Source organism: Coffea arabica, chromosome 7c, assembly GCF_036785885.1.
Source record: "Coffea arabica cultivar ET-39 chromosome 7c, Coffea Arabica ET-39 HiFi, whole genome shotgun sequence".
Taxonomy (NCBI): domain Eukaryota; kingdom Viridiplantae; phylum Streptophyta; class Magnoliopsida; order Gentianales; family Rubiaceae; genus Coffea; species Coffea arabica.
In genome coordinates, this window is record NC_092322.1 from 14,799,553 (window position 1) to 14,816,644 (window position 17,092).

Genomic DNA, 17,092 nt, shown 5'->3' on the forward strand with positions numbered 1-17,092 from the left:
GGCTGATACAAAAGAGAAGAATAAATACAACCTAGAAAGAAAGTAATAATCGAAAATAACAATAATAACAATCCGAGACTTGTGAGCACAATTTCCTTAAAACAGATTCGCCCCCTCCAGGTAGAGTGCTCGAGATTGAGTAGGCATCTGTCTCCCAGGATACAACGGATTAAAGGTGAATATGTCAGCACCAAACTTTCTTCACCACAGCGAACTCGAACTAGAGCAATATGGAACATTATAAAAGATGAAAATGCAAGAAGGAAAAAGAGAGAGAGAGCGCGCCTTCTTTTGAAACAAAAAGAGATATTTATAGATGCTGGCTAAGGGTGACTGTTAGAAATTGGCAACAAGTGTTAAATTTCAGATAATTATCTTCACGTTTGTCAAAGGACCACATTCATGTACATACATGTATCTCAATAAGATAACTCCAAAATCATGTATTAAGTACATGTATCCTATCCAAAATCATGTATCAATAATTAATACACATGAATCCTATATACATGAATGAATGATAGATAATTATCCTGGATTCTTTCAAGAGTGCCATTATGAGAACAAATTTTCTCATTCACTCTACAATGGATATGGCTATTTTTCCAACAAAGAGTACCTTCGCTATAGGCCCTTGTACATAGCAATTGCAACAGGCGATTTTGGTCTCACGAAAAGTCTCCTTGATCAAGCTCCAGACTCTGTTAGGGCCATAATTTCAACACAGGGAGAAACTGCACTTCAATTTGCCATTGTAAATAGACACATGAAAATTGCAAAGGAGCTGTTGAGCAGAATGCAACCAGCTGACTTGGAAATGGTTAATGACTATGGATGCACAGCCCTTACTCTTGCTGCAATCAGTGGTGAAAAAAAGTTGGCAAGGGCAATCGTGGAAAAAAAATGATAGTCTACTTAGCAAGGAAAATCAACTTTATGATGGGCCGCTTCCTGTCATCGTGGCTGCTTTGTATGGTCACAAGCATATGGTTAATTATCTATACTCGGTGACACCAAAGGAGTTATTTAGTCCAGAGGGTGGTAAGAATGGTGCTATGCTGATTAATTCCCTGATTAGAGCAGAAATGTATGGTAAGATTGTGGATGTAAGAGGCAATATACCAATCTGCATCAAACCCTTCTTCAATATATGTGCCCCTAACCCCTTTCTGATTGCTACAGATGTTGCTTCAATGCTACTTCAACAATATCCAAAACTTGGTGTCAGCCCAGATCATAATGGTGACTATGCTCTCCAGTTACTGGCTCACGAGCCATCTGCATTTCCTAGTGGAACCAAACTTGTTTTCTGGAAAAGATGGATCTATTCATGTCAGTGTCCTTTTTCCAGTTCTACTTTACTTTTACATCAAATTCCAGGGTAAATGTTTTAATAATGATCACTGACTTGTATATAATGAAGAACAATATTATGCACTCTTATTCAGTGAGAAGGAAAACAATCTAAGAATAATAGCCATTGTGCATTTTTTTTGTCTTACTTTTTACGAATTTTAATCATCATGTCAGTATGAAATTTGAATTTTGATTGTTATGTCAGCATAAAATCTTCCAATAACAAGAATACCAACTTGCTGCATATACTAATTGTGCACTAGTGTTGGAGAATGCTACTTATACTCTGTATTTATTCCCCAGGTCTAATGGAACATTCTCCATTGGGAAGTCCAACAGATTCTGCTAAAGATGATCAGACAACAAAAGCAAGCATGATTGGAGACCACAGCATTGAGATTCATCATTCTAGTGATGGTGAAACGAATTGGACAGGAAATCGAGGCCTACAGATTACTAGCTTTGGTATGTCAAATATCAAATTTCGTCTTCCAAAAATTCCATCTGCTGCACAACATTTTTGGGTTAGGAATCTTCTCCCTAGTTTTTCTTTTTTCTCTCAATTTTTGCTGTAGCTAGATGACAAAATGGAGTGTGTTGTATTTTGCAACGGATATTCTGTCTCACTCTCTGTTCCAATTTTTATTATATTGCTATTTTTTGTTTATAAATATCATATTTTAGTTTTTAAAATTTTTTTAAGATCCAATAACTTATCGTCACTGTAGCACGATCCATAAAATAGTATTAATCTTCTATATTATATTCTGATAGTATATACACCATCAATTTTAAATGGTACTTAGTCCCAAATTTTTGGGCCGATGGACCTGAGCTCGGACCGATCCACCCTATTCACAGTCCTTTGTGTGTTTGAATTGGGCTATCCATGATTGGGAGAAGCCAAAGGAAAGTTTAAGTTTAATAGGATTGAGTCCAATATTTTGGAGCATTTTCTAGTAAGAATAAAAGATTGTTAAAATAAAAGAAGAAAACAGACTAGCACAAAAAAACATAGAAGATTATTAAAGATAAAAGATTATGTCCTTTTAAGGATAAGGAATCGTTGAGTTCGTTCATAAAACTTTCAGATATAGGACTGGAATCATATATAAAAGAGACGGAAAGGGCAGAACACTTTTTTCACATGCAATTGTGCTTCGCCAAGAGAAAATTTATAGCCTTATATGCGCCTCGGGAACAAGAAAGAGCATGCTGGCACGTAGGCATGATTTTTTCGAAAACAATTTCTTACATCTAGCAGCCATGCTGCCTCCACAGTCTCAACTTGACAAGGTTTCTGGAGCAGCTCTTCAAATGCAAAGCTATGTTTTCAGACTCGGACCGGGACTCGACTCGGTCGAGGTCAGGGGTCAATGGGTTCGACCGGGGGTCAATAGGAGGTCGACTCGGATGATGTCATATATACGTCATATATATATATATATATACCTGCAAATCAAATTTATAAAATATAACCAAATTCATCCAAACTCACAAAATTTATAAAATAGAAATCCCATACATGTTTAATCCTTAAAAAATAGCAATCCAAATAAGGTAGCAAGTTCATGTTCAAATGCTTGATAAATATCAATCTTTTTTTTTTTAAGACAAAAGACAAAATAAGGTTTCATTGCTTAGAGACAAACATCACAGAAATTTACATTGATGGCTGCATGGAACTTTGAACATCCAAGCGAAGATAGACCAGAAGTGAGAACTCAGTTTCTTGCCCATTAACCGTTGGTAAAGCTTCTAAGTGAGCTTGGGAATGTCAACATAGGTAGTCATCATTTCCGAGACATCACAACCAGACTGCTCTAGCATTTTCCTCAATATCTTCACTCTCAAGTCTACGCTCACCGGTTCATCATGAAAGGTATCAGATAAAGAAACCCAAATCCTCGGTGAGAACATCCTCCTCACAGGCAAATTATCAAACACCTTCCGTGCAAGAGCCGTTTTCCCTGATCCCCTGACCCCACTATTCCAATCCCAAATCCCAAATATAATTAAACACTCCAGCTTCTCATTCACACCCGTAATATCCAAATCCCAAATGTCCAGCATAATGAATCAAAAAATTCCAGTCACAAATCAACTTTAGCATAACGAATCAGCAATAATAGCTTTCAGATTGTAAAAATTACCAGACAAAGCTTTAGTTCACCCGCATGCTAATTACTTGATTGTCTTGAAATCTGAAGGAACAGGTGGCTGTTGCGGCGGTGGAGGCTAGAGATTGAAGGACGATCGATGAATCTCAAGAGATGGCGGTGGAGATCTGAAGAAGAAAGTCAAGAAAGGAAGAAAATGTATCAGAAGAGAAGCAGCAGAGTAGCCGACGCAAGTTTTGTGGCTTTGTCAATTTTCAATTTTGTCCGATTTGTCAAACTCTGACTGAAAAAAGGCCGAAAAACAGAAAAAGAAAAAAAACCGGGGTTAATCAAGATTTCCGGTTCGCCGGTCAAACCCGGTTTATAACATTTGAGTTTATGACCCGGTTTATGACCGGGTTTGACCGATTTTATAACATCCAAGTTTTTTTAACTAATTCGGACCGGATGCCTGGCCGATTCCCGGTCCGACCGGTTCGACCGGCCGGTCCGGTCCGAGTCTGAAAACACAGAATTGCAAAGGGAACTACGATGGTTTCAGGTTGCAATTTAATTTGTAGTCAATATCCTATTTTATCTTAGTGTATCATGTTTGTTGTCATTTCGTCTTTTTTTTTATTTTTTTTATTTCCGTCTTATGAAACAGAGACTCAAAAATTGCAATAATTCTTTTTCTAATGGTGTTATCCTAGTGAGGCTTTGTACCTGACATAAGTTATTTTTTAGGAAGTTGAGAGTATTCTACCACTAAGGATGAAGAAAGAAGTGAATTCTAATGGTAAAACACCTTCTGCCCTCTTCTCTGGCGAGCATAAGGCATTGGCTAAGGAGGGAGAGAAATGGATGAAAAATATTGCAGGATCAAGTATGATTGTGGGAACTCTCATCGCTGCAGCCATGTTTACAACGGCTTTCACAGTTCCAGGTGGTAATGATAATAAAACAGGGCTCCCTGTCATGATAGGTACTCACCAAAAAGCATTCTTGTTTCTTATGGCATCAAATGCAGTGTCAATGTTCACTTCTACAACATCGATTCTGATGTTCTTGGGGATTCTCACTGCACGTTATGCAGCAAAAGAATTTCTCAAGTCCTTACCTACAAAGTTAATATTTGGGATCACATTTTTGTTCTTCTCGATGGTCACCATGATGGCATCATTTGGTACTGCTATATATCTGACGCTGATCGAACAAGTAGCTTGGATTTCCTACCCAATCATTGTTTTCTGTGCGATTCCAATAGCCCTTTACTCATTGCTGCAATTCCCTCTTCTGGTTGAGATGATCAGTCGCACTTACGGACATGACATCTTCGACAAACCTTCAAAGAAACTCTACAGTTTTGAAACCGACACTACTACTACAATCTGATCTCCATTCTGCTGCGTATCTGTATTTCACTTCCAGTAGTTTGCTTCAAGAAGTTGTTTTTAAATAAATAATCCTTCAGTGTGATGTTTTGAATAGATTTTGTCGGAAACATCCATTTATTTTGTCTCCAGCTTGTACTGGAATTCTTCAGATTCCTGTAGCTATCAATAAATCATACCTATGGATTGATTTTGATTGTTTGCCACATCAAATACTGCCTATTATTTAGTATTGATATTTTAATTGTCTTTGCCGAGTTCTCTTATTCACTAGTAATAGATTACGTGTTTTGGACGTGTACTTGGCAATTGGGTAGGTTGGCGGGTTAATATTGAATTTTCATTTAAATGGGTTATACCCAACCCGTCCAACTTAAAATTGGGTTAATTTTGGATTGGGTCATATTGGGTCATCTTAAATCCATGATCCAAATATGACCAAATATATTAATTTAATAGATTTTAATATATAAATTCTCTCAAATACATTTTCACATACAACAAAAAAAAATTTCAAACACATTTTTACATAGATAGACATATTTTCACACACTAAAACACTCACGATACAAACACACACTCATTTCTTAAACTCATTTGAAATACATTAATTAGTTTGTTTGGATAGTAAATTATTTGAAATAATTTTGTGAAAAAAATACTTTAACACTTTTTTGATGTGATGTATATGAGATAAAAAGGTGATTGAAAAATGTATAGATGATACAAGCAAGTCAGTATGTGTAAATAAAGTGTAAATAATATGCATTTCACACACACTATTTTTACGTACACAAACACACTAAAATACATCCTAATATATTTTCACAAATATACGCACATACTAACTATTTAAACTCTAAAAAGGTTAGAAATTTCACCTCATGAGAGGTTTCTGGAATTATGCCATATAAAAACGATGGCAGATTGGACCCGCTTTCAAACTTTGAAAATTTGTTTCTTTTTTTTCCCCATTTTTTTTTTGAAAAGAATTGAGTTATACAGGACTCTACAGTCAAATCAGTATTCTATCATGTAGATCAAAAAATCTTGAATCAATTCCCCCGCAATGACAGTAGTACTTCGTAAAAACATGGAAACGAGTAGAAATTAATTAATTACTTGGCTACGAAATACTAGATTTAGCAACTAACAAACAAATAATAAGAAACTAGATTTAAGTTCGACAGGTCGACAACTTCCTAATGACCTTCATTGAGCAAAAAATCAAATTTGTTTATTTATTTTTTTAATTTAAGTTGGATAATGGGTGCTCAACACAAATACCCAAACCACCCAAAAAATATGTGGGTTCTTATTACCCAACCCAAAATTGACCCAACACCCAATTTACCCAATCCAACCTTTTAAATTAGTGGGTGAGTTGGGTGGGTTGGGGTTTTGGGTATAATTGTCAGGTCTATTTGCACGGGAACGTGATGCTTTTAATTTTTTTTTGCCTTAAAATTTTTAGAAAATCAATTGTTCTGAAGGAATGGACAATTCCACAAACTTCCCCTGAAGTTTTTAATAATTACAAAGAGCTCCCCTCAATTTTTAGAAATTACACTTACCTCCCCTACTTTTATTGTTTATATAACAATATAAGTCCAACAAGTTAAATTTTCTTTCAAAAATCCTAAATTGCCCTTTAAACTAAGAAACCAAAATATAGTATGGTTAATCATTTTCTTCCACATTTTGTACAAATCAACAAGCTTAATCCTTAACAACCATCCAAGTATAAGTTTCAAATCCAAATAACCATTCAAAAAGATTCCAAATTGCATATATAGCAAAAAAAAAAACCTCATACAGACACATACCTCCTATTATTTGAATGCTTAAATATCTTTTCAATACAAGCTAATCTGATCTAGAACCACCATTACAACCTTCTTATGGTCTTAAAAATATTAATATTTCAAAAGTTGAGAATAAATTCCACCTCCACAATAAAATCATAACAAAAAATTTCCAATCCAATGAAAGAAATCCTTATGTAATTGTTGACATTTTATAAAAGTTTTTCAAGACAACAAACAAAATATGACAAATTTCACACTTTTAGTTCTACTTCCTATTTCAATCATCAATTTCATTATTTAGTTTGATATATAGTCTACTCTCTGTATTAATTTTATAATTTTAATTTGCTAATATCCACAAAACTGAAGATAAAAAAAAAAAGCGTATAGCATTATATTAACTACAATAGAAAGGAGCGAAAGTAGACAAGAGATAAAAAGATAATTTTTTTGGATTTTGTAAATCTATTGCCTTAAATTTAGAATTGTCTACCAAGTGGAGGGTATTATAGGTATTTTATTATGCCAAGGGAGGTAAGTGCAATTTCTTAAACTTGAGGGGAGCCAAGTGAAATTGTAAGAAACCTCAAGGGAGTTTATTAAGATTTATTAGTACTTTTATCTTTGACTATGTAATCTAAAATGTAACGGATTACGTTTAATTCAAGAAGAGTTGTATACAGCAAAGAAGAAAAATGGTTAGTTTTTTAGGAGAATTAGATAATAAGTGCTTCTAAAATGTAAATATGTGAGTGGATGAAATGACTATGGTCTTAAGGATAAATACCAATTTACCTAATAAATACAAAATTGAACACTAACCCTTTTTTTTTTTTTGGGTGAAACTTTTCTTCCATGTTATCAGCAATATGTGATAAGTTGTAAACCAGCCTTTTGATATTCGTGAACTGTAGTCTTCTGGTTTCTAATGGTTTATTATAGTAGTCTGCGGAAGTGAGGTTGCATGAACCATAATGTATGTAAAGATTAGATTGGAAATGCATGAAATTAACTCTTCTTCTTCTCCTTTTCATGGTAAAATAAGAGGGTATCCATTGAGTCTCACTAAAACCCAAGTTAAAAATAAAATCAATACTAATATAATATAGTAGTAATAATTATAATAATGATCATAACAATAATAATATGAATAATAAAATGAAGAAAAATCAGCTGTGAATAATCATACTAATACTTATCATAATTACAATGAAAAAAGTAAGACTAGCAGCTCGTTCGAATTTTATTAGCTAAAAATCAATCAATTTGCATTGATTGCGTGAAACACATGGGAATAGCATAGCATATCACAGTTGTATCGAATAACCACTTTAATTTATGTTACATCATATCATTAATCAGAAACAAGATACTAGATAACAAGAAAGAAAAAGTGCAAAAGTGTACATAAATGCTATTCCCATTAATGAGAATCACTAATTGATTAAAGTGCATATAAAAGCTATTCCCATTAATCAGAATCACTTTGTTGTATAAACTGCATATAGATGCTATTCCCATTAATCAGAGTCACTTGTTGTATGGTTCTATAAATACTTAGAGCGCCATTGTTGTTTCACTTCCTCTATTACAAAAAGTCACGGTCAAAGGATGACGAAAGTTTCAGGTTAGACCAAAAAAATACATGTTTTTTTGGTTCCCTCATTTTATTCTACATAAGTGCTCAGTTGTGATAGTTTGTTCACTTATGATTAGCATAAAAGTCATGCTGTTTTCCATTTACCCCATTTGGTTTTTCTTTTTCTTTTTCTTTTCCTATTTTCTATTTTTCCTCTTTTCATTCCATTGGAATTGTAAGCAGCCAAAGAGGTGCAAAGTCATATTTCTGAATTGAGTGACTTTTCTACTTATGACTTAAAATTTCCATTGTTAAAATGGCCAATTTCACTCTTAACAATAGAGCTGATCTGTTCTCTAATATTTATTTCTGAACGATTTGATGCGTGTGTATTCATATACTACGTTAAATTGTAATTTAGGTGTTTTAATAGTTATCCTGATGCATCCATTAGAATTTTTTTAATACAAATTATAGGCACCCATTTAAAAAATCTTGTAATGTTGAGTCCGTGGAATCTCTTTTGTTAACCAAACAAGTGATAAAGTTCCTTTTTCTTTACCTCATTTTACTTCACTTTTCCGCCAAACAAACAGAACCTTTTGGTAACTATAGGAATATGAAGCTTTGCCTAAACCGTACCGCCCGGAGTGGGACGTGGGTCTGTAACTACATTTTGGAGGCCTGCACCATACATTGTGAGGCCTTCAATGTCTCTGCATGGCCACTCATCGGTTTGATTTACAGTGAAATATCACCATGCATTCCTTAATTAGATGTAGAATCACGGAAGAGTCAAAATGAGCAGTATTTCTTGACTTTTCCATAGTCCATAATTCCAAATGGCCAAAATAAAGAAGAAATCTGATGGGATTGTGAGGTGGTTTAATCAGTTAATGAAGTTCAGGACGAATGCCTTGATTTATTTCATGACGAATTGAGAAGGAAATTTGTTACTGGTTGGTTATTTCATCTTACCGCTTGGTTTCAAGATCTCTAGCTTTGGTTGGTATGCTTCTGAACAATGACCTAATTTTGCATTTTTTTTGGTTTTGGGCTAGGTCTAATTTTGCATTTTCAAAGCTGCGTCTTGCGTTTTCTGATTATTGTTCCAACAGATAACCATACCATCTTACGAAAGCAAATTCGTATACATCACTTTTTATGTGTTTTCTTTCTGTGGAAATGCCCTTTTTGAGCCCTTCTAGCACAGCCTCCAAAAGGGCTCTAATGTCCTCTAATTTGAGACACAGTTTAAGCTAAAGGGACCAATTCTAGTTGCTTTTTGACTAGGGTTAATACCACTTTGTTCCCTCAAACTTTGGGCGATTGTCCACTTCAGTCCCTAAACTTCAAAATGGGACACTTAAATCCCTAAACTTATAAATACCTTCCACTTAAGGAAAATTGTTAACAAATCCTGAATGTCGTTGGTGGTCAAAGTGTTCCATTTTATAAGAGTTTAGGGATTTAAGTATCCCATTTTATAAGTTTAGGGACTTAAGTGGGAGGTATTTATAAATTTAGAGACTTAAGTGTCCCATTTTGAAGTTTAGAAACTGAAGTGGGTAATCGTCCAAGGTTTGAGGGGAGAAAGTGAAATTAACCCTTTTGACTAATAGGAATAAACTTGTTGGTTATCTATGTTGGTTGTAACTTTCGGTAACAGTGTCTAATTGAAATTGTGCATCCGCCTTTATATCTTGGACATTGGCATCCATTAAGATTATGCATCTAAGCAGGAGATGATAGTATTGGGAGAGCAGCAATCGGAATTGTTCCTGAGGAGCTCACTGAGGAGAACTATCAGGAATGGAAAAGATGCTTGGAACATTATTTGGTTGGTCATGGCCTTTGGGGTGTTGTTTCTGGAGAGGAGAAAGATCCTATAAACGATGAGAGACAAGAATATGGAGAAGAAAAGAACCAAGAACATGAGGAATGGAAGAAGAAGAATGCATTGGCCTTGCATGCCATCCAACTTTCGTGTGGACCAGGCACATATGTTAAACTTAAGGAAGCTCACACTTCTGCGGAAGTTGCATGGAAGCATTTGGTGGAAAGACTGAAGCCCCACAGAATATGGGCGGAAGGTGATCCTGAAGATGAAAGCAGCCGTGTTGAAGAAGAAGGTAACTCTCGATCATGTTGCTATGAAATGTTTACGGTTTCACATATAATTTTAGAAGTCAATTCGATAAGTATTTTGAAGGACACTATGGTTCATTCGATCAGTATTTTGAATCATGTGGTATCAGGAGCAAAGTTATGATTCAGCAATTGCAGGTTTTCTTTATGTTTTTACTTATTCCATTTGATATAGTTTTATTTTGCTCATTTAGCAAGCAATTCTTCACTAGGGAATTTTGCTGTACTTTACTTCAAATAAAACTCCAATTCATCTGTGCTATCTCTGCTGTGCCAAACAATGGCGGAGACTTGAGAGTTGGGAGGCCTAATTTTCCAAAAGAGTACTTAGAATATATCTTCCACATCTGGAATTTTCATTTAGTCGTTGCTTAATATCCAATGAAAATATTATTGCTCTTTTCTGTTTTTCCGGACTTCTTGAAATTTTTATACTCATTCAGATTTCAATTGTGCCTTCTACGAGCTCATTAGTTATGATAGATGACCATATTAGAGACATTGTTCGAAACAAATTCTAATGTTTCCAGGACCAAAAGAGTACGTTCGCTATAGGCCCTTGTACATAGCAATTGCAACAGGCGATTTTGATCGCACAAAAAGTCTCCTTGATCAAGATCCAGACGCTGTTAGGGCCATAATTACATCACATGGAGAAACTCCACTTCCATTTGCCATTCTAAATGGACAAATGAAAATCGCAAAGGAACTGTTGAGGAGAATGGAACAAGCAGACTTGGAAATGATTAATGACTATGGATGCACAGCTCTTACTTTTGCTGCAATCAGTGGTGAAAAAAAGTTGGCAAGGGCAATCGTGGAAAAAAATGGTAGTCTACTTAGCAAGGAAAATAAACTTGATGATGGGCAGATTCCTGTCATCGTGGCTGCTTTGTATGGTCAAAAGCATATGGTTAATTATCTATACTCTGTGACACCAAAGGAGTTATTTAGTCCAGAGGTGGGTAAGGATGGAGCTACGCTGATTAATTCCCTGATTAGAGCAGAAATGTATGGTAAGATTGTGGATGTAAGAGGCAATATACCAATCTGCATCAGATCCTTCTTCAATATATGTGCCCCTAACCTAACTCCTTTTGATTGCTACAGATGTTGCTTCAATGCTACTTCAACAATATCCAAAACTTGGTGTTACCCCAGATAAGAATGGTTACTATGCTCTCCAGTTACTGGCTCACAAGCCATCTGCATTTCCTAGTGGAACCAAACTTGTTTTCTGGAAAAGATGGATCCATTCATGTTAGTGTCCTTTTTCCAGTTCTACTTTACTTTTACATCAAATTTCAGGGTAAATGTTTTAATAATGATCACTGACTTGTATATAACGAAGAACAATATTATGCTCTCTGATTCAGTGACAAGGAAAACAATCTAAGAACAACCATTGTGCATTTTTTTCTTACTTTCTATAAAATTTTTCAATAACAAGAATACCAACCTGCCGCAGATAGTAATTGTGTACTAGTGTTGGAGAATGCTACTTATACTCTATAGCTATACCCCAGGTTTAATGGGACATTCTCTATGGAGGAGTCTAACAGATTCTGCTAAAGATGATCAGACGACAAAAGCAAGCATGATTGGAGACCACAGCATTGAGATTCATCATTCTAGTGATGGTGAAACGAATTTGACAGGAAATCGAGGCCTACAGATTACTAGCTTTGGTATGTCAAATATCAAATTTCGTCTTCCAAAATTCCTTCTGTTGCAAAATTACTACTTTTCTTTCTTCTCTCAATTTTTGCTGTAGCTAGATGACAAAATGGAGTGCGTTGTATTTCGCAATGAATATTCTGTCCTACTCTCTATTTCACTTTTTTTTATATTACTATTTTTTATTTATAAATATCATATTTTAATTCTTTTTTATTTTCTTAAGATCCAATAACTTGTCATCACTACAGCAAGATCCATAAAATAGTATTAATCTTCTATATTATATTCTGATAGTGTATACACCATCAATTTTAAACGGTACTTAATCCCAAATTTTTGGGCCAATGGACCTGGGACCAATCCGCCCCATTCACAGTCCTTTGTGTGTTTGAATTGGGCTATCTATGATTTGGGAGCAGCCAGAGGGAAGTTCAAGTTTAATAAGATTGAGTCCAACATTTTGGAGCCTTTTCCAGTAAGAATAAAAGATTGTTAAAATAAAAGAAGAAAACAGACTAAAAAAAAATCCTTTTAAGGATAAGAACGAGGGATTTTTCATTCACATGTGTGCATAAATACGACTGCTAAACTTAAGGATTCTTATGGGTTTCACTTTTTTAAGGCAAAGCCATTGTTCTCAGCCACTAAAATTACCTCGGTAAGTAGGCAAAGCTATAGTTCTTAGCTCTCCTTTACTTGATTGATCCGGATTCTTATGAGTTTCACGTTGATTTAGAAGAAAACAAAATAAAATTGAGAAAAGGTTTCACGTTGATTTATAAACAGTTGTTAACTGTCTCCTATCCTTACCATCTTTCTCTGCGCTTTTCATTCTTTGCACATTCCAATAGGCATTATTCCTATCATTTGGCACTTCCTTCATATGCACTAAGCAGGCATGCAAGTTTCTATCTCTGAAGACATATAATGCTAGTTTCATGTCTGTTTAGTTGTGAAGAGGCTCTTTAGTCGAGTTTTAACAATGTTTTAGTTGCCCTTACGCTGTTGTGCAACTAATAAACTGCTAGACTTCTGTTTTATTCCCTTCGATCTCACATTTTTCCATCTCATTAATTTAATTCATCCTATGTGTATCTGTTTTCTTGCAGTACTGAAGGTTTTGCATGGACTCGGTTGGAGCATATTAAGTTGCCTCGGTTTGTGTCATGACAGGAAAGTGATTCATAAAGATGCCAATGAACTCCTGACCCTCATATTTAAGGAAATCGAGACATTGAGCATGAAAGACCTTGAAGAGATGGATATCATGAAAATTTTATACGATGCGATTGAGCAAGGAATCATTGAGTTCGTTGATAAAATTTTCAAATATAGGACTGGAATCATATATAAAAGAGACGAAAAGGGCAGAACAATTTTTTCACATGCAATTGTGCTTCGCCAAGATAAAATTTATAGCCTTTTAAATGCCCTGGGAACAAGAAAGAGCATACTAGCACGTAGGCATGATTTTTTCGGAAACAATTTGCTACATTTAGCAGCCAAGCTGTCTCCATTGTCTCGACTTGACAAGATTTCTGGAGCAGCTCTTCAAATGCAAAGGGAAATACGATGGTTTAAGGTAAGCAATTTAATTCAAAGTCAATTCTTAGGCATATGTTTTTGTTTTCATGTCTCATGAAACTACAAGAATTTTGGCTTTTATGATGCTGCAAAAAATGTATGCGACACAATTTCAATGTTGCAAATGTACTTGTGGCAGGCATCTAATAGCGGCATTTATAGGTGTCGTAAAGAGAGCCAAACTATCTCTGTGTTGCAACTCATGTCACTGTGTCATGAAATAGAGACATAACAGCTGCAAGATTTTTTATTTACTTGTATTGTCCTAGTGAGAGATTGTTCCTGACGTGAATTAGTTTGCAGGAAGTTGAGAGTATTGTGCAACCAAGGATGAAGGAAGAACGTAATGCCTATAATAAAACACCTTCTGAACTCTTTACTGAAGAGCATAAGGTGTTGGCTAAGGAGGGAGAAAGATGGATGAAAAATACGGCAGGTTCAAGTATGATTGTGGGAACTCTCATCGCTGCAGTCATGTTTACAACAGCTTTCACAGTTCCGGGTGGCAATGATAATAAAACAGGGCTCCCTGTCATGCTAGAAACTCAACAGAAAGCATTTTTGATTTTTATGGCATCAAATGCACTGTCAATGTTCACTTCTTCAACATCAATTCTAATGTTCTTGGGGATTCTCACTGCACGTTATGCTGAAGGAGACTTTCTCAAGTCCTTGCCCACAAAGCTAATATTTGGAATCACATGCTTGTTCGTCTCGATAGTCACCATGATGGCATCATTTGGTACTGCTCTCTATCTGATGCTGATCAAACAAGTAGCTTGGATTTCCTACCCAATCATAGTTTTCTCTGTTGTTCCAATAGCTCTTTACTCATTGTTGCAATTCCCTCTTCTGGTTGAGATGATCAGTCGCACTTACGGACATGGCATCTTCGAAAAACCTAAAAAGAAGCTCTATAGTTTTGAAACCGACACTACTACCGGCATCTGATCTCCATTCTGCTGCGTATCATGACATTCTGTATTTCACTTCCAGTAGTTTGCTTCAAGAAGTTGTTTTTTAAATAAATAATCCTTCAGTGTAATGTTTTAAATAGATCTTGTAGGCAACATCTAGTTGTTTTGACTCTGTTGTTTTGTTTCCAGCTTGTGCCCAGCTTGAGCCCAAATTCTACAGATTCCTTTGATTCTGTGGATTCCTTGAGCTATCGATAAGTCATGCCTATGGATTGCTTTTGATTGTTTGCCACATCAAATTCTACCTAACATTGAGTGTTGACACTATTTTAATTGGCTTTGCTGGGTTATCTTATTCACTGGTAATGGATCACGTGCACGCTTTCAACGTGAATATGATGCTTTTAGATTTTTTCTTAAAGTTTTTAGAAAATCACTTGTTTTGAAGGAATAAATGTAATTGAGATAAAAAAAAAATATGTTTCTGAACTTAGTTTGTCATAAGTAACCAACACAATTGCACAAGTAATAAAGCATTCTTTGTCCCCAGAGCATTTTTATTTTGTAATAGTATCAATATTTTAGTTTTTTTTATTACATTTGGATAACCTAAATGTTCTCTTTTATGTCTTTTTAGTTAAAATTTTTTACTTTTTGAAAAATTTATTGTTCCCCTTTAAGTCATTCTATGAATTTTTTGTTAGATTTAATGAGTTTTCTAATTTTTTTTCCCGCTAATAGTGGATTGTAAAATGGTCTATAGTGCTATTGTAGTTATAATAGTATTTAAATATATTGAAATTCCATTGTTCGAGTTTAACTAGCTTAACTTTGAAGAGAAATATTTTGATTCGGTGAAACTTATTTGTATTTCTCATTGATGATATACTTTATGATTATAGAGTTTATATGATTAAAGATTGCAAGATACTAAGATTATTTAGTGTTGGTGCTGTCGAGAGCTGCAGGAGGAGGATCTGGACCATGTATTTTGCTTAGGGGAGGGGGCAAGATTAGTTTGGCGTCACTTCGAGATTCGGGCCGGGGAAATGGAGGGGGTGCGCACGATGTGTCACCTGGTGTGGTTTTGGTGGTTAAGGAGAGGGAATAATATGTTTTTTGAAGTTCTTGTATAGGATTCTCCCATCGGTGATTTGCTGGGAATTGTGGACGGCAAGGAATAGGAGAGTGTTTGAAGGACAGAGGCTGCGGATCATGGAGTTGGTCAATCGGATCGTCCAATGTTTGATTGAGATCTTTCAAGCATAGTTCCTGGGATTGCGGTGGTCGGAAGCTTCGTGGGAAGGGTTCCTGGGCGAGGTAGCTAGCCGGAAAGCGAGGTTGACCATTCAACCTATGCGATGGTGGTCACCGCAGGGTGGGTGGAAGTTGAATTCAGATGGGTGTTCTCGAGGGAACTCGGGTTTGAGTGAAGGGGGTGGGCTGGTGCGGGATTGTCATGGGGACTTTGTATTTGGCTACTCGGAGTACTTTGGTACACTGACCAATCTGCAGGCTGAGTTGCGAGCGCTCCTGTTGGGGGTCAAGTACTGTTTTGACCGAGGGTATTTGGATTTACATTTGGAAGCAGATTCGCGTATACTGATTCGGATCGTTCAAGGGGCTTGTGCGTGTCCATGGGAGTTGCAAAGGGAGCTGGACGAGTTGCTTGTGTTTAAACAGCATTTTCAAACAATCTTGCACTGTTTCAGGGAAGCGAACTCGCCAGCAGATCGCCTGGCAAATGTTGGTGCCAACTCGGAGATAGGACAGCTGTTTCACAGATTCGCTGAGCTCCCGTGACTGGTAGGGGGATGTCTGAATGGATAAGTTGGGTTTCCCATCGTTTCATAGAAGGGTGGTTGGTTATGGGTGACATAGTGTACGCATGTTTTCCACTTAATAAAATTTTCTAGTAAAAAAAAAACAAAAAAAGTACTCTTTGAAATTGGATATTTTATAGAAAAATAAAATTTTTTGTTTAGTTCACCATAACTTAAAGGATGTTTCATTTTTGTAACTATCACTACAATTGTTCTGGATCTCTACAACCAACACCAATTACCAAATATGAGTAAAATTCATCAATTAATGCAATATTTGACCGAAATGCAACCGTGTTTATTTAGATAATAGATAGATGATAGAGCGATAGGTAGATAGATTATATAGTGTTAGCAAATGCAGCAAAGATGGGATTCCTTAGCATCATTGTTGGTTGTGCTATGAGGATAAACCTTGAATCAAATCTAACATAGTGTTCTTGATATGAGTAAATGATATAGCTGTAGGTATTATAATCGTATTTTTTTTGGGTAATGTCTAAAATATCTTTCACTTATTTGATAACAGAAATAACTCGACAAAATCCAAAGTGATTACGGTGTTCTCTTTAATTAATTGATAACCCTTCACTTTTTGATTTACAAGAATTTAGTGAAGTCCTAAATCATTTTAATGTTCCCTATCATTTTAATTGTTTACCATACCTACGATGAGGATGTCAAACCACGTTATATCAAGGAAA

General features: G+C 35.6%; 2 protein-coding genes and 1 long non-coding RNA gene across 6 annotated transcripts; 2 read left to right on the forward strand and 1 right to left on the reverse strand.

The window, feature by feature from the left end:
* Positions 1–1,166: 1,166 nt before the first annotated feature.
* LOC140010756 (uncharacterized) lies at positions 1,167–3,746 on the reverse strand. 2 transcript variants are annotated; one of them, XR_011817873.1, is made up of 2 exons: positions 3,510–3,746; positions 1,167–2,808 (listed from the first exon to the last, which is right to left on the reverse strand). It is a non-coding gene; the product is annotated as an uncharacterized lncRNA (long non-coding RNA). The 2 variants fall into 2 exon arrangements; XR_011817872.1 differs by lacking the exon at positions 1,167–2,808 and adding an exon at positions 2,840–3,384.
* Positions 3,747–4,229: 483 nt separating this feature from the next.
* On the forward strand, positions 4,230–4,850 carry LOC140010566 (uncharacterized). Its single transcript, XM_072057859.1, has one exon. It carries the CDS (start codon positions 4,230–4,232, stop codon positions 4,848–4,850), a length of 621 nt encoding a protein of 206 aa, XP_071913960.1.
* A 3,404-nt stretch (positions 4,851–8,254) lies between these two features.
* On the forward strand, positions 8,255–16,552 carry LOC113699238 (uncharacterized). Of its 3 annotated transcripts, XM_072058173.1 has the most exons (8): positions 8,255–8,284; positions 9,979–10,368; positions 10,915–11,400; positions 11,495–11,644; positions 11,911–12,072; positions 13,174–13,646; positions 13,952–14,390; positions 15,534–16,552. In XM_072058173.1, the coding sequence occupies exons 1-8, from the start codon at positions 8,269–8,271 to the stop codon at positions 15,674–15,676; spliced, it is 2,259 nt and encodes a 752-aa protein (XP_071914274.1). In that variant the 5' UTR covers positions 8,255–8,268; the 3' UTR covers positions 15,677–16,552. The 3 variants fall into 3 exon arrangements, with proteins under 3 accessions (XP_071914274.1, XP_027075250.2, XP_027075251.2); XM_027219449.2 differs by lacking the exon at positions 15,534–16,552 and having other exon boundaries at positions 13,952–14,844; XM_027219450.2 differs by lacking the exons at positions 10,915–11,400; positions 15,534–16,552 and having other exon boundaries at positions 13,952–14,844.
* The last annotated feature ends 540 nt before the right edge of the window (positions 16,553–17,092 follow it).

Excerpts from the sequence above, each read along its gene's own strand:
- LOC113699238 (XM_027219449.2), top strand. Across the intron at positions 11,401-11,494 it reads GATTAGAGCAGAAATGTATG|ATGTTGCTTCAATGCTACTT; the intron begins GTAAGATTGTGG and ends TGATTGCTACAG. Across the intron at positions 11,645-11,910 it reads GAAAAGATGGATCCATTCAT|GTTTAATGGGACATTCTCTA; the intron begins GTTAGTGTCCTT and ends GCTATACCCCAG.
- LOC140010566 (XM_072057859.1), top strand. The coding sequence starts at position 4,230 with ATGAAGAAAGAAGTGAATTCTAATGGTAAAACACCTTCTGCCCTCTTC.